Source organism: Leuciscus leuciscus (genome assembly GCF_965113295.1).
Source record: "Leuciscus leuciscus genome assembly, chromosome: 4".
In the NCBI taxonomy this organism is placed as follows: domain Eukaryota; kingdom Metazoa; phylum Chordata; class Actinopteri; order Cypriniformes; family Leuciscidae; genus Leuciscus; species Leuciscus leuciscus.
In genome coordinates, this window is record NC_138728.1 from 12,612,405 (window position 1) to 12,632,040 (window position 19,636).

General features: G+C 37.2%; 1 protein-coding gene across 2 annotated transcripts; it reads right to left on the bottom strand.

The window, feature by feature from the left end:
- Positions 1–860: 860 nt before the first annotated feature.
- On the bottom strand, positions 861–16,369 carry nrf1 (nuclear respiratory factor 1). Of its 2 annotated transcripts, XM_082167524.1 has the most exons (12): positions 16,219–16,369; positions 13,795–14,044; positions 13,446–13,560; positions 12,537–12,663; positions 12,305–12,448; positions 9,484–9,642; positions 8,809–9,012; positions 8,242–8,343; positions 7,948–8,105; positions 6,964–7,005; positions 5,771–5,895; positions 861–2,392 (listed from the first exon to the last, which is right to left on the bottom strand). In XM_082167524.1, the coding sequence occupies exons 2-12, from the start codon at positions 14,015–14,017 to the stop codon at positions 2,232–2,234; spliced, it is 1,560 nt and encodes a 519-aa protein (XP_082023650.1). In that variant the 5' UTR covers positions 14,018–14,044; positions 16,219–16,369; the 3' UTR covers positions 861–2,231. The 2 variants fall into 2 exon arrangements, with proteins under 2 accessions (XP_082023650.1, XP_082023651.1); XM_082167525.1 differs by lacking the exon at positions 6,964–7,005.
- Between the last annotated feature and the right edge of the window lie 3,267 nt (positions 16,370–19,636).

Genomic DNA, 19,636 nt, shown 5'->3' on the forward strand with positions numbered 1-19,636 from the left:
TAATCTGCAGCTCACGACTGACGCACGCGTGCACTGAACATCTCCTGCCAGCTGCCACCATGACCTGGAAACCTCCCTTATACGCGGATAGTATACACACTTCCCTTAACGTGTCCCTCTCACTTTGCTCTGTTCAGAACGGATGCGGTTTGATAGGGATTAGACCAGTCGCATGCTTCATATCTCTCTCCGACCGTGGAGCTCCGCGCTGATAATCTGGAAGTGGAGTGGGACGCTGGGATGTGTGCGGTGGTTGATGGATTAGTGCGTTTCCCTACTCCTCCCTCGGCAGAAGGACACGGGCCTTAAATCCAGGTTTTAGCCAGGAGGGAGGGATCAGGGCTTATGATGCAACAGGAGCCCCATCCATCACAACAAGCTGGAGGTGGGGTGCGGATGTGACCATGTGTTTTGTCGTAAAGAGGTCATGGAGTTTTCGTGATGAGATTACTCAACTTCATAAAAACAAGTGACTAGTGACCTTGACATAAGACAGGTGGGATCTAAAGGCACGCAGATTACTAACTTCCACATTGGATTTATTCTCAAATTTGGGGATTTATGATGGTGTTAGTGCAATATGGCCCATAGTTCTGAATGACAACTGGTCAATACAGCGTTTCCAGTTGTGCTAAAAACCTGTTGATCCCACTGCACAGCTCCCTTTGAGGCCAACTATAAACTTTTCATTTTGCAGTATAATGAACTTATAACAGCACAATGAATTTCCTTAATAAACTGTTCTAATCAGAAACCTGTCTTTAATATTGAATGTAGTACTTGTATTATTATTAAAGCATTAAAGCACTTTCCTTGTGTCAGCAGTGATTATATTTCTGTAATAATTTCCAAAAACACAATTCTGAATAGTGGCCACTTTATTTCCGAGACTGGATAAAAAGGGAAAGACAAACTCTGTCAATGTTACCATCATTCTTTCACAGGCAACATGGGAGAGTTCGGTTTCATCAACCTTATATTTTACATATTTTACATAAAAAGGATCTCACTGCGTGAAGTCTTACAGACGTATAAAAATTCAAACCGACCAGGAGCAGAAAACTTGACAGAGCGGGTTATGAGTGAAAGAGGTGATTAACAGTAACAAAACATCCATATTTGACACACAAATTTGCATTGTAGAAACAATACAACAAGAGCTTGTGAGATAAAGAAAGAGATATGAATTTATGGTTCTTAGCAATAATATGCAATAACATCAGAATTCAAAATATGCCCTGTATCATATCTTGAGCTCTTTCAATGTGTGATTTTGTGTTAATCTAAAGATATGAGCGCACGTCTAACCAAAAAACATTAAAGAAAAATAAATTAAAAAATAAATAAAACATTTTCCCCAGCAGTTTCAAAACAAGATCAGTTTCCAAAATGCTAATATACCATGAATATGTAAAGTCCGTTCATGATCTGAAGTATAAAAGTTGAATGATACGGAGTGCTACATCTTCAGCCTCGTCATTGGTAAGTCGTCGACATTTATGGTTATGGATTAATAGTACAATTCAGTGAAAGTCTATAGACCGCACTGAGCGCCAGTGTTCTTCTGTACCGACAGGAAACGGTGGTCTCATTCAATACACCACACAATCATTCAAGGTCATACCATTTTTTTTTACATTGGGAGTTAATGTGAAATGCATACAAAGAGAATTCTACATTATACAGCCTGACAAAAGACAAAAAAAACCAAACAAAAAAACATGCATGTTATCTCAGTAGTCAATGGAATCTAACACTAAAATCGTAATGCAATTTTCACATAATATATTAATGAAATGATTCAAATATGGCACAAGATGGTTCACTATATATACCTAGATTAAAACATATCAAGAAAGACTTATCTGGGGAGAAAGGAACAAATTATGTCAGTGTTTGAAGGCTGAAAATTTGGTTGATTTTGTTTTCTTTTGTTGAGGATACATTTCTTTTGTTGCAATACATTTATCAAACATCAGCTAAAAAAAAACAAAAAACAAAAAAAAACTAACATTAACATATTTAACAACACTAGGGAAAAAAATAATAATAAGACAATGAACTGTGTACAATGTAAAAAAATAACAACAATAATATTAACAGGAAAAAGCCATCCAACCCCTGCAGACGTATGTGAACAGGTTCAAATATTATTTTTACACTATACTCCAGCAGCCACTTCACATAGGCGCTGAATTTCCTGTCCCACACATCTGCAGGGGTAGAGTATGTCACTGTTCTAGGGTCACCACTTCCACCGCCTGTCCGTCAAGTGTTACCGTGTTGTCGATGCGCGTGGCTACGGGAGCCATGGCCACCTGAACGGGTCGATTTCCCTGGGCCAAACTGGTGACGACCGTCTGATACATGCTGACTGGAATCTGGACGAGACCTGGAGATGATACAAACACCCGTTACATATATGACAACTTCTGTGTGTATAAGCTCATTTCGGTCACTCTTCACAGATCTAGCTGAAGATTCACAAAAGTACAACTGTGATGTCATCGGCGAAGACAGCGGCATAGTGGTTTGGGATGCACGTAACTTGTCATTTGAGACAGTTGGGAGGGAGGGGAGTTTTGAAGTGCGTAATCGAGCGGCCATGTTAAGAGTTTGAACGCTACGTGGCCAGGGCTGGGCTAGAGCATCACACTGCAATGCGGAACAATGGAGTAATTGAGGCGGCCACTCCCAGCTTCCGCTTCTCTCTCTCTCCCTCTCCGACTCGAGGTTAAACCCCTCTCTCTTTCTCAATCTACCTCGGTTTCCCCGCCCAGCTGTGAGCGGAGCAGCCTGGATTACTGCTGCAGTCACACGGGGCAGGAGGGTGAGCAACCTGCTCATATGGGCAAAGCGAAAGGTCAAAACTAACCGTGACTCGTAAACCCATCGAGAAAGTCTTGCGGTTGCGTACCTGCCGGACGCTGGACTTGTGCGTTGTTCATTCTCTGAAAATAGTCTCACGATGCTACTCCGTCCCAGCGTCTCAAAAAAAGGCTCATATTTCAAAGTCGTCATTTAGGCTGTCAGTTAGTTTATCTATTCATGCCGGCACAATCTCCCCAAGCTAAATGTTCCCTTTAAATCGCAGCTTAACACAAAAAGTAGATCAGTTTTGAGCTTAAATGCATCTTAAACAGGCATGGAAAATGATTTTGAGTAGTTCCCCGCAGATTTATTTAATGAATTCTTAGGGTGAATCTCACAAAACTTGTCATGAAATGACGCTATGATAATTAAGCTCTTCACCCAATTTGAATGATTGTAAATTCAAATAAATAAATATATTATTTTCACTTTAATTTAGAAAGTGCTTATAATAACAATGAGATTACACTTTATTTTAAGGTATCCTTATTACAGTGTAATTAGACATTTATGTGCTGAGTAATGAAAATTTACCACATTTACAAACTATTGGGTTAGGATGAGGGTTTGATTTGTAATTATTCATCCTTTATTACTATAGTAATTAAAGGACACTGTAAAATAAAGTGTTACCAACAAATGACAATTAATAAATGACACTTAGTTGTCAGTGTAAATTCAAATATAACAATATAAAAATTAAAAAACGATTCATTAAAATTATGTAAATACTTCATATAAATAATACCTAAATAGTATATATTTGCGCTATATATATATATATATATATATATATATATATACACACACACTGTATATATGTTTTTTTTATATACATATACACATATTTTTCTTTTGACGAAAACATCAACATGTTTTTATGAGATTCACCCCTTTAAAAAGGGGAAAATCAGTTACTCCACGTGGGATACAAGCGACTCTAATTTCTCTTAATCACATCGTGTCTCAATAATTGACAGGAGTTTGGAAGCATTGTTTTTTTGAGTGAAGAGCCTACAAACCCTCAGTCACTCTGACATTGAGGGTTTCTACGAGGCTTACGGAGCGATAAAGGGGCATTGGGGCAGGAAACAGAAATCAGTCACGATTACCTCAGACCAGCCACTTCAAAGCTGCACCCGCACTGCCATTTCACTGATTGAATAAGGTCAATAAACACTGGCTGTCCGTCAAGTGTCTGTCTGTTGTTGACTACGCTCTCCCAAACCTCCCCGTGCTGAAGCGTAAATTGGGTTTAATTGCGCAGCTTAACAGATAGGGCCTCGTTTTAGGCAGAGGTGGATCTCCGGGACTCATAAGGCCAACAGATGGTCAATCAAGAGATAGTGAGTATAAAAGGGCTGCGGGACTAAAAAGTATAGTTCAATATGTAGTACATCATTTCATGCATATGTAGAATTGCTAATAAACTTAACGATTCAATTATATAAAATATAAATAAAATGTAACGGCAGTGGTCATATATTAATACCAAGAGTGGGGAAAGGCCTGACGCCCATGTCTTTAATTGTAGTTTTAATGCCTGCTAATCAGCTTTTATGTTTAAATACAGCCCTTGCTCCTGTCTATTCTCTTAATGTCATGTGAGATTGTGTGCGTTTTATAGACTGGGCTTCCCGGTGCTGACAGCTGGCTCTGTGATTAGACTATGCTCTGATAATGGAGAGGATCAAAGCCCTTTAAGAGGGTTCCTCGGGGGTTAGGAGAGGGGGGGGGGGGCTTCTCTTTGGTCAATGGGGGCAATGGACTAAGCCAGGACACTAGGTACGATAGATCACTTGGAAATGGGCAGGTATGATTGGACCAACTTTTGAGCAGAACCCCATTTTACCCATTAAAATCAACATTAAAGCAATTTGGACCCCATTTACTTTCTTAATGGATGTTCTTGGTCTTATTGTTATTGAACGAATCATTAGTGTATATTAGAAATAAACAAAAAATGAAGGATGCACCATATCGATTGTCAGCTGATTTATCTGTAGATATCGAATGATCTTAATCTTTAAATTTGAATCTTTAATTGAATGTAGCTTTATATTAACAGATACAACTTTTGATTGTTTTAATGTATTAGTAAATGTTGATATTTAATGAATATTGATATTTAATGTAATGTATGTAACTAATGTAAAAAAACGGAAGCTTATTATAAAGCGTTAATGAATTTAGATGGTCATTTTTTTATTATTGGCCATACATTTTTTTTTTTAAAGATTTATCGGCCTATTGCATCGGCAAGAATTGTTATATTGGTGTATCCCTAAAAAATGCTTTGTCTTTGTTATCTTAAATCAAAATCAACTTGCTCTTGCAACAATTTTCCACAGAAATGCGTCACATTATGGAAATGGTTTGCAAGTGGCACACTTCACTTTGTCTTGAAGGATGTCATGGTCAGAAGAGAAAAATACATACTGTAACTTCTGTTGATTTTCTAGCTTTTCAATCTAACCTAGTTTATCGTAGCTAAAAAAAGAAACGTGTAGTGCCATTTCAATACGCTGTAGTGAATGCCTATAGTACACATTAGCGCTGCACTTGGTTTGTAAAATGGCTTCTAATGCATGTGTAAGCAGCACTACTAGAGGGTGCCGTGCATATGCAGAACGCTTAGTGGTTGAGTCAAAGCAAGGATTAGCAAGAAGTGTAGAAGCTGGAGTCACCATCTGTCCCACAAACACCCTGGGGATTACAATAGACCTCCACGGACTTCCTCACGCTCTAACACACCTTACATGAGACCAATACGTTCCCTCACATACTAGATGAGTGATGACGAAAGGGACGTTTCATCATGTGTTTGCCCACCCCACACTTTCCTGTTTGTTATGTATTGAGTGTGTGGATGCTGGTGATATAGAGCAGGGGTTCATACCACTGCCGTCCGAAACTCCAGTTAAAGCTCCTACTGCGGCCGCCGTTTCTCCCGCTAACACGATCTGTCCTCCGCCCTGAAGAGTCGCTTCCGCTAATGTCGCCACTGCGTGAGCCGCTGCTTCACTGCAACACACAGATGTAAATTAAGGAAATAATCTCACAATATCCCTGCTTTCATAAACATGCAATGCTTTATACAGGATTTAAGATGTATTGATGTGAATTGGTGTGTACTGCCCCCTAGTGCAGGAAGTCACTCAAGAGGAACCAGAAAAAGATAACCACTGTCCTAAACAAGTTCTTCTTGCTCTCTTGATAGATGTCCAAAATACGGACGCCCATTTCTGACACATAAGTAGATGGGTTACCAAGCCCAGGCCCGACTCCAGAATCAAATCGTGTGATCTAGCTTTAATGCACATATCAGATTTTTCTCCTGTCCATTGCAATGGTCACTATGTCAATCATTGCAATTTCGAGAGTGAATTCCGCATTTGCAGCGTGCACGTGGCATTTAATCAATGAAGCTGTCTACACTATCGTGTCTACACTCTGTTTGTTAAAATGAGAGGATTCGCTAGCTTGCATAATTCAGCACTGGACAAAAACTGAGCGGCGAGTGGATTCTGACTAACTTAAACAGCCCTGATTGGCCTGAAATCAACAGATATGTCTGTGATTGGCTACATTGCTCAACACTGAAAAAGCACTTTGTAAATAGAAACATTTGACGCTCTTTAGAGCGCAAACACACATACGTTTGCCAATTCTGTTTCGCCAATATCCTATTTTTACAGCTTCTATTGAGGATGCTCTTGCTTTCATTTGAGGTTGCTTAGCACCCTCTAGAACAAGGCCTGGCCAAGCCTTAAGAGACTCTGGCATAACAATTAGACCTTGTAAACTAAAATCTTTGTGACTTACCTAATGCAAAGGTAGATGTTGTTTAGCATTTACTAAGCACTGTATGTCAGGCTGAAGAGAAAGTATGTAAAGCTTAATCTGGTCAAATAATATGGAAATCAACCCTAAAATAAGCTAAATAATATAAAGCTTCATTTCAGCAACAGAGCGGTAGCTGCTTGTTCTCCACTCCCACACATGTGAAGACTAGCTAGGTAGTCACTACTGAATTTAGCCTTTTTTTTTTTGTCTTTTTGATGTCATGCATTGCTGAAGATTTATCCTTACTTGTAGATGAAGAAACTTCTGCATTTGTCCTTTTCAGCGACCCTGTTGATAACCATTTATCCATGTTTAAATCCGTTGTAGTCTACAGTAACTGTATGCAACAAAAGTATGGTAGATAAATTGGTGGTTCATTCTTAACACAACCAAGTGTTACCGATGAAAGTCTAAAATATGACATAGTATTTCGAAATTGACAAAAAGTTGAAAATTGTGAGATAAAAAGTCATATTTGGACAAAATGTTTTGACATTTTCATCACAAGACTTTATCTAACTTCATGTTTATCTAACATCATAAAAATGATGACATACTAAGTCTGTCATATTCGAAAATTACATGAAAAGATGAAATTGGCAAGTCAATTACAACAGTATGTCACAATTTCAACTTTCTAAGTCATAATTATGAGATAAATCTCCAAAACTGACATTCTGAGATGAAGAAAATTGACAAAAAAAATGACTTACTACATGATCATGAGTTTTTATTTTATAATTTGAAATTCAAACAAAGCATGATTTTTTTTTTCTTATGTGGCAGAAATGGGCTTCCAATCCAAATAGAGTCCAAAGACTGTCTATCCCGATTCCCTTTGAGAAACTGACAAAAAAGAGGGCTATTTACAGTGCTACGGGGCTTTAGTAGACGAAAATAAACTTTTTTTTATCCCATTTGTAGATGTCCTGACTGTGCTAAGCAGACTGATGGTAGATTTTACTGCTTTAATGAAGACTGTTGAGCAGAAAACAATGCCTCCTCAGCCTAATTGTTGTGGGAATGGAGTATGATCCAATTGTTCCCGCTGTGCTGTATTTCTGAGCTGCTGCTGCTGCTACCTCCTTGTGATAAACAGGAGAACAGGCTCAGGTGAGGCCTGTTAATAAGACCCTGGGGACTTAAACCTGCACCTAGATGCTGCTGCGGTTCAGTATTTCCTTTCTTTCTCTCCCCAACCCCAGCTTCACCTCTACTTCCCATGAGTACCTGTTGAGTGCCATGGTAACAGTTGCCCCCTGTTGCATCTCATGTGATGCAGCAACCGCAGCTTCGGCTAAGGAAGCCACAGCCTGCGTGGCCTCCGATGCTTGCGTGGTCTGGATGGTCATCTCGCCTCCCTGTAGTGTGGCCCAATTCTGCTCCACCTTAGAGAGACGAAATAACAATAATAGGTGTGAAGGGACAGATATGACCTAAAAGCACAGTGTAAGGACAGGACAGAACATGCACAAGATGCAAACTCATGGAATATTCAGATAAGGAAGTGTGCGTTGACATTACCTCTCCATCTGTCACTGTGGAGTAATTCACCTGGGCGACTGTCACCGTGCCTGGCAATTCTGACGCATCTGCCAGTGTTGCTACCGTGGCTCCAGTGCCAACCTTTTGATTAGTTCAAATTTGGACATTAGGATACTGTAATGTGACCGCTGGTGATTTTATTTTTTAACTATAAATCTTATCAGCATAACAAAAATTACCATTTTAATCAATTTAACCTTTTTAATGTTTTAGAAAAAAGTCTCTTATGCTTATCAAGGCTGCATTTATTTGATTAGTGTGATTTTAATTTGTTTGTGTGTGTATATTATATATATATATATATATAGGGTTAGGACACACATTCATATACACATACACACATTTATACACAATCAGACCAATTACGTGTATTAAGGCAGTAAACAGTAAATATTTTATGTCATGTTGACTTAAATAGTACATATTAGTTATTTTTTTTATATTATGATCTCCCTCTACTCTAAATGAAGTCCTCCAGTGGATCTCGTATATACTGTAGTCAAAAACAACCGTGTCGTTGTTCCCACAACTGGGACCTGAGCTCACCTGTATGAGCGAGACGGTTCCATCAGGATTACTGATCGTCTGCACTACGGTCTGTGACGGCACTAGGTGTGCAATGCTGTGAGTGGCTGTTGTGGCAACTTGCTGTGGGGTGATCTGGTCCTCAAAGGCGTAGAGCAGGTCCTCTCTCCCATGCTGCTTATAGCAGTTTTTAACGATAGTCCTCAGGGCTTGCGTCCATGACACCTGTTTCCAACGGAAATAAGCTCTCGATAAATCAAGATGATGCAAGCTCTAGCTCATTTGCTTCAATTCAGATGCCACTTTGTGGAAAGCTGACAAAACTATGGTGTGGCTGATTCAACAATTCATTTGTCATCACTCGTAGCACTTAAATGTAAATGTTTTAGTAAAAGTATATGTTGGTAAATACTGCTGCTTAGTACTGTATTTTGTACTTGTTCTATATTTTAATCAATTAAAATTATTAAATATTACCTATTCTTATTTTAATCTAAATTTCTTCTGTATTTTTCTTCATATATATATATAAAAAAATTCTACACACACTTTAATATAATGTTTTACCATTTTAAGCAAATATATACATTTAGTTTAGAATTTTAACCATATTCTATATATTGTTGGTCAAAAATATTCTGTAGTGTTTGTAATATTTATTTATGCCCCAGTCCTAGTGTGAACCCCCAACACTACCCTCTGTTTCTGCTCCTCTGTTCGGACGTCACTGCGTACGTTGGCCCAAGGAATGTCCTCCGGCCACCAGATGGGCTTGCAGCTCTCTTTCCCCCAGCCAGGCTTCCCACGGCCTGTGGAATACTTTAGCATTTCTGGAATGAACGCTCTGAGCTGGGCCTGAAAAAGCAACAAAGAGCGCACAATCACTTTGGGAGATTTTAAAATGGGAGTGGCAGAGCGCACGACGGCCTCTGGAAAAATTACATTTGTGTGAAGAGAGTTTGGAAACAGCAAGCCATTGATTTTCCCCTTCCTTCTGCAACTGAGTACAGACAGTCTGCCGACACGTATAGCTTGTGAAAAGCTAAAGGTAGACTATTAGGTTTCTATTTAAAGATTAATCTATGGGTGAGGCTCCACTGCACACTGACTGCAGGAGATTGAGAAGATGGAACATACACCACTGCACTATAGATTATGTAGACAACAAATTAATTAATGAACACTTTTAAGGTTGGTACACTACTGTTCAAAAGTTTGGAGTCAGTAAGGTTGATTAAAAAGATTTCCATTTAAAATAAATGCTGTTCTTTTGAACTATTCATCAAAGAGTCCTGAAAAAATGCATTACGGTTTTCAGAAAAATATTAAGCAGCACAAATGTTTTCAATATTGATAAAAAAAAAACTTTCTTGAGCAACAAATCAGCATATTAGAAGGTTCATGTGACGCTGAAGACACATAACTACCACATTAATGAAATATAAAAAAAAGCAACAAAAAAAAAGCATCTGTGCTGTCTCTTTAAAGTTTAAAGATGGCAATGAATGGTTAAATAGATGCAAGGAAAAATAAATAAATAAATCAGTATAAATACAAATCAATAAAACCAAGAAATATAAATAATAAATTTAAGGAAAAAAAAAACCAATTGAAAATTCAGTAACGAATTTTGCAATGATGCCATATTGCTTTTGGTTAGATTTGAAATGTATTTTAACGGGCTTAAAGTCGTAATCTAAAAAAGTGTTAGTAAGGAATTGTTAAGGTATTAACACGACAATCAAGGGTTTTTTTTTTTTTTTGCCTGAATGAGTCCATTGACTTTTTAAAATAACACTGAGTTGTATGGGGCAGTCCATTAGCCCAGCAACAGCTCTGTCCTGGGGGTGAGGGTGGAGTTTATCCCAGTGCCCTCAGTGCCCTTGGTAATTCCGTAGGCAGGCCAGGGATTGAACTGCACAGCACTCTGTAGCAACGTCTGTTCACCTCGACATCACAGGCTAAATTTGGCTTGGGAGGAATAAATCAGTTCCCAAAAGAGCTCCCCCCCCCCTCTCTCACTGTCACAAACACAAACACTTCCTGTAAGCCTGACATTGGACGGTGACAGACAACAACATGGCGAACGGTTAGTTGAGAAGGATTTCAGGAGAAAAAAAAAGTTCTGATATATTTCTGATGTATTTCAAATGGTACACTCACAGATTATTGTAAAAATTGTAAGCATAGAATATATATAAATTACCATTGTTAATGTTTTTTGAAAGAAGTCTCTTATGCTCATCAAGCCTGCATTTATTTGATCACAAATACAGGAAAAAAAACAGTAATATAGTGAAATATTATTACAATTTAAAATAATGGTTTTCTATTCTAATATACTTTAAAATATAATTTATTTCTTTGATCCAAAGCTGAACAAAACAGCATTTATTCAAAATAGAAATAGTTTCTAACAATATATCACTTTTTTATCAATTTAACACATCCTTGCAGAATAAAAGTATTCATTTCTTTCAAAAAAAACAAAAAAGCTTTTGAACGTTTATTAAATAAAGGCTGTTTTTTTTTTTTTTTTTTTTTTTTTTTATTCATCAAAGAAGGTTATAAAAAATATTAAGCAGCACAATTGTTTCCAACATTGATAATAAATCAGCATATTCAAATGACTTTTGAAGGATCATGGGACACTGAAGACTGGAGTAATGATGCTGAAAATTCAGCTTTGCATCAAAGGAATAAATTATATTTTAAAGTATAATCAAATAGAAAACCATTAGTTTAAATTGTAAGAACATTTCACAATTTTTTTTATCAAATAAATGCAGGCTTGATGAGCATAAGAGACTTCTTTCAAAAACATTAAAAATAGTAATAATTCCAAACTTTTGCCCAGTAGTGTATCTACATTAATAAAAAAAAATAAAAAAATCTTAATGAACAAAAAAAATCTTGATAACCGCTAAAACCTGAACTTAATAAATACTGATGTTAAGTACAGGGTTCAAAGTCATGTAACAGATTGTCCACAGTGGCATCATGAGTTGTAGGCTCTTCCTTGTGTTTGTGCAGATGGTCTAATTACATGGCGAAGGAATTAAGAGGAATCTCACGCCCCAAACACACCGATCAGCTGCCCCTTCCCTCCCCCTGCTCTGCTCTTAATCCACTTGGGAGCCAATCAGAAACCCCTGTGCTCGGGCACGATGTGCCGGATAATTACTTGCGCGTACAAGCTCACCTGATGATCCCTGCACAGACCTGCCTCCAACTGCCACAACCCAAGCAAGGTGTGTCTGTCCTGAGGGACATCAGCTATCAGCACACAGCATGTGGGGTAGTGAGTAATGGGCTAGCTGGTAAATGAAGTGGCTGAACTGGTTATGTGGTCTTACACCAGGCCAAAAGTAAAAGTAACCTGTGCTAAAGCCCCGTAGTGGTTGAAGTGAGATGACTTCTACGCCTCGTAGTTAAATGCTGCTGCACGAGTCTAAAAAAAGCTAATTTGCATGGCAAAGCAGAAAATTCCTGGCTCATAGCGCCATCTGGTGCCCACCTGTGTCATCTTGTCCACAGACACTGGTATGCCGTCAATGGTCAGTGGAGGCAATTCAGAGGTGAGCTCCCCACCACCAGGGGGCGCATGTTCAGCCAGGGCGTTTTCCAGATCCTCCAGAATCATGCTTTTGTATTTCCTCACCTGATCACAGGACATCAAAACAAAACAAGGGTCAAATCAGAAACAGTGCAAATGCTATGAAGAGGAAATGCAGAGTAAAAACACTCACCACATTCTCTAATGGTGCCGCTCCAAATACTCTAAACACAGGGTTCGGTTTAGAGGGAGAGATGCACAACACAATAGCCTGCTGGCCAACCCGTGTCGTGTACTCGTCTAGAGTTGCTCTCAGCTTCCTGCAGACATAGTAAGAGTCAGTGTTGTTATTGTTAACTACAATTCGTAAAAATCATGCTAACACTTTACAATAAGGTTTCATTGTTAACTACATTATTTAACAATAAATAACAATGCACAATACTTCTACAGCATTTAATCTCAGTTAATGTTAAAGGGATGGTTCAGAGTAATTTCAACCTAGGGTCCTTTGCACCATGACCTCGAGCCAAACACCCCCCAGAAGCTTTTTTTCCCTTGGTTGAACATTATTAAAGTTAGAGCTTATTTAGAGATATCAGCCGGATGGCTCAGTGCAGGCGCTAATGGATCCTAGTTTGTACCTCGTAAATTACCCCACTAATAACGCCCGGAATGGTACCAAACTTCTACAGTAGTACAAATAGGTTCTGCACTCATAAAACGAGGCATTGGAAAGTTTTGTAAGTACATCAGGAATTTATTTAAATAACACTTGCCTGATGGCTAATGCTACCGCTAACCCGGTCGTCGAGGTCACTTCCGTGATTTGGGAAAAGCCCGTAAAAGTCCTGGCAGAAAGCGATGCAGAAGGATGTAGTGTAATGACACCCAGTTCCAGGAATGCACTAGTATTTTGTTGGTAGTACCAGTTTGCAACAATTATTAGGTAACACTAAGTTGTCAAGTGTTATTTAAATAAACTCCTGATGTTCTTACAAACTTTCCAATGCCTCGTTTTATGAGTACAGAACCTATTATGTTGTAGAAACCACTGATACTTAATACCAATTCATTGAACAATACTGTGAATATAGTTCACCTAAGCAAGCGGGTCTGTTGTCTTTTACGGATTGAAGGGTTTGATTCAAAGATGTGCGGCCGTTTACGTTTCTTCCCTGTTGCTACAGCGGCGGCTGCTGCCATGCCAACAGGTCCTGAAAAAGAATTAAGGGCATAAAATCAGCTGTTTTTAGACATTCTACATCATTCAGGATATATGCTGTTTGTGTATTCACTGGGAATTGAAGCAATGACTGACATAGCTAGCACCATGCTCTATCTTAAGCTAGAAGACAGCAGCCAATTTATGGTTCAAGTTCACCATCTAGTGGTCAGTGTAATAACCACTAGTCACAGTCAGTACACAATAACAATGTGCTGGAACCGACCTGCAGCAGCCAGATGTGCAGTGACCTCATCTGTTCCAGTTGAGTTGAGGATGTCGGAGTCATCGTAAGCGTCATCATCGGGCGAGGAGGGCGAATCCTCATCAGCGCTCAGCATGCCATGCTCTGTGTACGTGGCGACATGCACCTGCCCGACCTGCTGAGAGACGGCATGGGCCTCGATAGTGGTCATGTGCTCTGTCTGATGCACCGTGTGGTCTTCCATCACCCGATACAGTTTCTCTCAAACACACTGAGACACACATAAACAGTATATTAGCACACACACATTCCACAAGTAACTGGTTTGCTCACATTAATAGATTAGGTCAGGGTAGAGTTATTGACCTAATATTTTGAGGTGGCCCAAGTACTCAAATATATATGTGTGCGCACGTGTATTTTAATGTGTATAAACATTTGCATATAAATGTGCACTCAAAAATGTAAGGAGGAATCATCTTATTACATTGTCTTATATTAGCTACCAAAATCACTTTTTACTAGTATGTAATGTGAATCAGACTTACATGGTATTCTATTAGTATAGTGTTGGCAGATATGCTTTTATATTGAAACATCATGACGAAACATTTAATCTGGGGTGAATCCAGGTAAACTGGGCCACTAAAGTGTGATCTCAATGTCATTAAGTGATCAGAATCAGCCCCCCAAAATTTGACATTTGTAAATGTATATGCTATTTATCCTAAGTAGTTTACACTTAATGTGTAGGAAAGGGGTTTCCTTTTTATACACACAAAAGTTATCTAATAACCATTTTCATAAAGCACTGCACCTATTTTTATTGCTTTAAACATCACTCCAGTAGGGGGCACTAATCATCACATATAAACTAATAAATAAACAAATAAATAAATATATATATGAAGAGTTCAGATGCAAAAGCCTCTAAGTGCCGTCTGAAATGTTCTTCTAGAATGATCATTTTGATCAAGCTCCTATATTTAAGTTCAGTAATGTCACTTAAATGACAATTAATAGGTAATTTTCATTGCCAGTTAAGTGAAATTACTGAACTTAAATATATGAGCTTGATAAAAATTATCATTCTAGAAGAAAATTTCAGATGGCACTTAGAGGCTTTTGCATCTGAACTCTTCATATATATATATATATATATATATATATATATATATATATATATATATATATATGTATGTATTTATGTGTATATATATTATTTTTTTCTTCTTTTTTTACAGTGACAATGTTTTGACTGCAAGTCTGTACGACTGACTGCTTTCTGTATTTACCCACAAGGATATGTTAGCGTTCAAAATTATTAACAGCATATACCTTTGCTGTGCGTATTACAATTTAGCAATGTACAATCATGTAAATAAAGCCCTCAGGAATTATTTACATGAAGAAATCAAAGCTTTATCAATGACAAACCCAATGACACAGAGAGAGACATTTTTTTACTTAAGTTTTATTGAATAATAAGATATTCTATTGACATTTCTCTCACAGCAAGGAGTATGGATTAAAATTATTAAAACGTTTTGGATAAAATAAAAACGTATGTAGGAATTATTTAGGATGACGTAGGTGCTACGAATGATCCACATAGATAAACACACCAGCTCGCGTCGCGCTGCATCATCATCATACTGTTCAATTCAATGGCCCTGACACTAGGTTCTGGAAACGGTAACGTTACAAATGATATGCCCAAATCACCAAAACCGTTTACAAATATCAAAAGACACGTCAACAACCAATAATAGCCACCATAAAAGGTAGGTTTAAATATCTGAAATGACTGAATCGATATAGACTAACGTTAATGATGTCCAGCATTAATAACAAACACATAAATGGCGGTTATTTTCAAACTGTGAATAATGTGTAAAGCGAGCTAACTGTAATAGTAAAACATTAAACACTGAAGCCTTTTCAAACTGCTATTTCATACACGACAGTAAAAAAAAATCAGACGAGCTTCAAAACATCTGAAATTATCTTTAAAATAAAATTTAGCCGGGCACCGTTTTCGACTCTGTATAAAGCGATTTAAACACTCGACTGATCGATAACACTTCTGTGCTAATACGCCATGAAACATGCATTCAAATCCGATTCCCCGAACAAGAGCATATAAACACAAGCTCTCAAGCACTGAAAACCCATTTAGCATCTGGACAAAACAAGAGCGATTACGATTGCACATCTAAATTCAGTAGGCCAAAGGCCTGCGACAGCGCCATGATTATTTTGCCCCAAATTTGAGCGGGGTAAATAATAATTGCTATCCTGGTAAATGCTTTCGATATCGTCCCGAGTTCTGTTTCGCATCGTCGCGATCTGCATCTGAGTGTGTGAAAGACAAACGCTGCCGGGTTGTTTGGTGCGGCTGCGCCGGGGCTGAAATGGCTGGAGATTGCGCGGTAGGGCACTAACCTCAGAGCGGCTGCGCTACTTCGGGCCTGCGCTGTGCGGCGGAGCTGCGAACACCAGCTGCAATGGAGGACAAAGAACGAGCAGCAAGCGCGCGCGTCCTGGGCTCAGCTCAGCGGCTGATGCGCGGCCCCGAGCGAAGTGCACAGAACAAACCCCGCCCCTCCCTCTCTCTCATTCTACAGACTAGAGCCTGAACTACATGATAGTGCAGCACAGAGTACACACTACACTTTCAAAGAAGTACGGGAAATTCACAGTTTGGCCATCCAATATCTTTTAATTATTCTGACATTACAGAAAACATTTTATGAACATTAACAATAAAATATATTTTATTCCAGAAATAAAAATAAATGCAGTAATATAATATAATAATAATAAAATTATATATATATATATATATATATATATATAATCATTTTATAAATACATACATTATTTTGAATAATTTGGTAATTTGACAAAATAATCAAAATATATTTATTTATATTTTTAATTCTATCACTCTCTCTCCTCTCCACCTGTAGCTGGTGTGTGGTGAGCCGTTGTACTGTGGCTGCCGTCGCATCATCCAGATGCTGCACACTGGTGGTGGTTGAGGAGAGATTCCCTGATATGATTGTAAAGCACTTTGGGTGTACAGTAGTAGGCTACATATGAAAGCGCTATATAAATGCCTCATTCATTCATTCATTCAAAACCTATGATAAAAATGCAATTAATAATAAAAATGATTTTTTTAATGAATCTTTTTGTTGTTCTCTATTGCACCATATCTAATAAACAATTTTATTAATTTAAAAATGAAATGTGAATATATATATATATATATATATATATATATATATATATATATACACATGTAAATTAAATATACTGTATATAAAATAAACTTATAAATACATTATTTGTTTGAAATGGTTTGGTAATTTGTCAAATTAATTCAACAATATATATTTCTATTTTTGTATTCTCTGTTGTACCATATTTTAATAAACTTAATGAACTTTAATGCACTCTAAAATTCAGTTTCATATTAGAATCAATTCATAAATAAATTAATTATTTTGAATAATTTGGTAATTTGACAAAATAATCAAAAAGTATTTTTTTCTATTTTTAATTCTCTGTCGAACCATATTTTAATTTACTCTGCATGACATTTTTTCCCCACAGTTTCATATTAACAAAAAATAAATAACCATATCTAATAAAACAATATTTTTAAACACAAATTTAATCATTTATTTACAATTACATGTGAATTGTTCACTGTCTTTTACCTAGTTACAAATACACACACAAAAAAGCTTTTGCCTATATATATACTGTGAAAAATATATCTATATATATATTAGAATCAATTTATAAATACATTAATTATTTCGAATAATTTGGTAATTTGACAAAATAATCAAAAAATATTTATTTCTATTTTTAATTCTCTGTCGAACCATATTTTAATGTACTGTGCATGAAAAAATATTTCTCCAGTTTCATATTAACAAAAAATAAATATGTCAGGCCCAAGAAAACATCCTGTTTTTCGTGTACACCTATTAAACTAAATTGCTTTTAACTTGGCTTCTTGATTTTCTACAAGCCATTTAAAATGAAAACTAATACAAAATAAAAGTTCTCAAAAAAAATAAAAAAATAAAAATCATTCACCTGTTTCCAATTAAGCCTTGATGAATCTTGATTGTGTGTGACGGAAGGACAAAGACGAGATTGGATGTGGATACGTCGTTTTATCTATAAAAATCACACATTTGGTGAGTACTTTTGATTTCCTTTTCGTTAAAAAGTTGTTTTGAGTCTTTTGGAGATGAGACAAAACGATGAAAGAGTTAAATATCCGTTGTTAAGAGTAAAAACATCCATAAGAGGGCAATATGGTATCACAAATGTTTCACCTCGTCTGTTTGATTGATGTGTGTCACTAGATGGCAGTAAATGATCATTTTTGAGTTGCTGTGTGAATGACTGATGGTGCATGCGATTGAAATGACAACATTGTGTTTTTGCTTGTGTTTAACTGAATGTCAGATTATTCCAAGACACAAACTAGCTTTTCTACAATGTATTTGGTTATTGTCTGCGTCTAATCCAGTTAATGCAAGCTACTGTATTAAAATGCCCTTTAATCACTGGGGAAATTGAATAATAGCCTAGATATAATTTCAATCCACTATGGCATCTTTTGTTGTTGGCATCGGACCTGAAGTCCACTTTAGTTTATTGTATAAAGCTTTAGTTTAAAGGTTGTTTAGTTCAGCCTATTGTGGCAGAGAGTGACTGCAGGCCTATGCGGCCGGTGGTACGCAAAGTGATAAAGAGTCAGTCTTTAGAGGTTTCACAATCTGCGATCTATCTTCACTGTGCTGCCCTGCTGGGGAGAACCGATAAGGTTTCAGAGGAGTTCAATAATTCTCTTAATTGATTGTCTGAAAGTGAAGATAATTCATGGTAATTGTCAGGCCAGTGAGGAGCTCATGAGTTGAAGCCACCGAGGGAGGAATAATGGACGCTTCAGTCACTTACATGGCAAAGATAGTCACAGTTTGTTTTTGCCTTCGCAGAGTTAAACAGACTAATGCAGTGAACTGAGAAAACAGATTGTGCTTTGCTTATTATACATCAGGCCAAAACACTTTTCTCCATTCTGTCACCTGATGGAGTTTTGGTTTCTTGCCACTGTCAAGCCTTGGCTTTTGGCTTGCTTGGGGACATTTAATATTGATCTGCTTGCATTGACTCCATTATATGAGAACTGAACTGAGCTGGACAATGACATCACGGTTTTCTCCTTTCTAATTTATTAAACTAAATTAATAACTTTTTTTACAACAAAAATGAACCATCACTGAACTTACTTAAGCTGGTCTGTTACGCTATTTTCTTCTAGAAACAAACTTTGTTGCATTATTTTCCTGTTATCACTGTAAAGCTGCTTTAAAACAATCTGTATTGTAAAAAGCGCTATATAAATAAAGGTGACTTGACTTGACTCATGAATGAAGGCAAAACCACCAGAGTGCACTCTGAGACCATTTAAGTCACAGATTTAATAATTTAACAACATCAAAAAAGCACACAACTTCAACTGTAAGTCGAATTATGATCATTGCTATTATTAATAATGAATATATACACATTTTGTAGTAGGGGCCTTCAAATATTGCCTTTGACAATGAGGGCCTTGAAGTAAAAAAGGCTGAGAACCACAGTTGTAGGGCTTCCTGAATATCTTCTTCAATATAATGCTCATAATTTCATGTTAATTCAAGCACTTTTTCTTTTTGTCTTGGGCATTTGACAGTTATAACTGTTTCATTTGTCAAACTGCCAAAGGAAACGACTGTTTACCTTTATGATTCAAAATTAGATCAATATTAAAAACAGCAACACAAAATGT

What these genes read in the sequence shown, in the direction of transcription:
- nrf1 (XM_082167524.1), bottom strand. Translation starts at nt 14,017, where the DNA reads ATGGAAGACCACACGGTGCATCAGACAGAGCACATGACCACTATCGAG. An exon ending in GTTACCATGGCACTCAACAG is followed by an intron (nt 7,006 to 7,947) that starts GTACTCATGGGA and finishes GGTTATCAACAG; the next exon opens with GGTCGCTGAAAAGGACAAAT. An exon ending in TGGAGTTTCGGACGGCAGTG is followed by an intron (nt 2,393 to 5,770) that starts GTATGAACCCCT and finishes TATCATCTCCAG; the next exon opens with GTCTCGTCCAGATTCCAGTC.